Source organism: Myotis brandtii, unplaced genomic scaffold (assembly GCF_000412655.1).
Source record: "Myotis brandtii unplaced genomic scaffold, ASM41265v1 scaffold384, whole genome shotgun sequence".
In the NCBI taxonomy this organism is placed as follows: Eukaryota; Metazoa; Chordata; class Mammalia; order Chiroptera; family Vespertilionidae; genus Myotis; species Myotis brandtii.
In genome coordinates, this window is record NW_005364745.1 from 2,646,799 (window position 1) to 2,648,308 (window position 1,510).

A 1,510-nucleotide genomic window follows, 5' to 3' on the forward strand; every position below is an offset into this window, starting at 1 on the left:
GTGGGGGGGGGAATGGCGGGAATGGGACTGGCCTTCGGTCTTTGGGCTGCGTGACTGAACAGGTAATGCGTAAGGGAGACAGACCACAAGACAAAAAGCCCGTTGGGGAGTGGACCTCGTTAAGTCTCCGCCACTTAGTTGAACATCCACTTTAGCAAGCCTTTGACAAATCACTAATGTGATTATGGCGAAGAGCTCAACCAGGGGCACAAGGCAGCAGAATACAATAAAAGAGAGTCCGGCTAGAAGATCATCGCCTTTGTTCCCATTTATCAGTGGCACCGAGCTGGCCTTCGAGCGGGCAGATCCCTTTCTAGGGAAAAAGGTAGGGATGTCTTCTCATGGGTTAAAATTTCACATGGGTTAAAAATCAATTGAGCACTAGGAGATATATGTATATACCTGCCAAGATTCCTATACACTTCACTGACAATGAGTTATTTTCTTTGGAAAATATAACTTCAGAATTAGGTGTTTTTAAAAGGGCCCCATCCTAAAGATCCCAGAACAAAAGTTTACCAGCAAAATAGTTCACCTCAGCCCTCCCATGACTGACACTTTTACCCTCATACCTTACCTGGGAAGTTCTCTCGATTTAGCTTGGGTCTGCGGATGATCACAAAGTCCTTGTCATTCCCTTTACTCTTCAGCCGTTTTCTCGGGGAGCCCTGCGGGTGGCCCAGGTTGGAGAGCAGTTCCTGGGGGATGTTCTCACTGTCCACCCGCTCCTTCTCCAGGGCGGAGACCCCCATGCCTGACAGCAGCTCCGAAGTCTTGCTAGAATCCCATCCCCAAGTGAAGCTGGTGGTGGCCACGTTGCTCGACTGGTCGGGAATCTCCTGGAGGTGTTTCCTGCAAAAATGCACAATAGCCCCCTCCCTTTGAGAACACACCCATAAGTAATTGGTAGAGGCCTAAAGGAAACTGCAAGTTATGCAATGTAGTCATGCAGCTAACAGGACTGCATTTTTTACATGCCGGCGGCGAGTTCCCAAGCATGAAAGAGAAGAAAAAAACGGAGCAAATCAAAAAGGCTTTCTGATTTACGATTCTGGTCATGCAAAAGGCCTCAAGGATTTATTCAAGTGGAGGGAAACCATACAGCCATTCAAAGCATGAGCAGGAAAGCCCAATACAGAAAGACAAATAAAACCACACACTGACCACCGCACTAAAGCATCCATCCATCCACCCACGCTTTTCCCCCAAAAGGGGCTGAGAACCCGTTCCCATTGCAGCATTAGCAACAATTTCAGCAAGTAGCAAGACTCGTGGCCTAAATGAATTAAGAAGGTCCATTCAAGTCTGCCCCTCTTTGTAATCGCTTTACCGGTGCATGGCGTCCACGGATTCCGGGATTTAAAATATGTGCACTAATTGCAGACTTGCCCGCCTCCCGGATTCCCGCTTAAGAGCGCAGCGGGCCGAAGCGGGAGGCTCCTGCCGCCTGGAGCGAGACCCGCCAACTCTAGCAACGTTCCATCCCCTCCGCGCGCGCGGGGCGCTCCAG

General features: G+C 49.9%; 1 protein-coding gene across 2 annotated transcripts in view; it reads right to left on the reverse strand.

Moving 5' to 3' along the window:
• The window catches only part of SKP2 (S-phase kinase-associated protein 2, E3 ubiquitin protein ligase), a 25,041-nt gene that overhangs the window by 22,651 nt on the left and 880 nt on the right, over window positions 1-1,510 (reverse strand). The window contains exons 1-2 of one of the 2 annotated variants that reach the window (XM_005872593.2): window positions 1,331-1,504; window positions 578-852 (exon numbers count right to left, since the gene is read on the reverse strand). In XM_005872593.2, the coding sequence (XP_005872655.1) occupies window positions 578-852; window positions 1,331-1,338 (283 nt within the window). In that variant the 5' untranslated portion in view covers window positions 1,339-1,504. Of the gene's footprint in view, window positions 1-577; window positions 853-1,330; window positions 1,505-1,510 lie in introns of those variants that run through there. The other variant, XM_014544878.1, reaches the window with a different exon arrangement.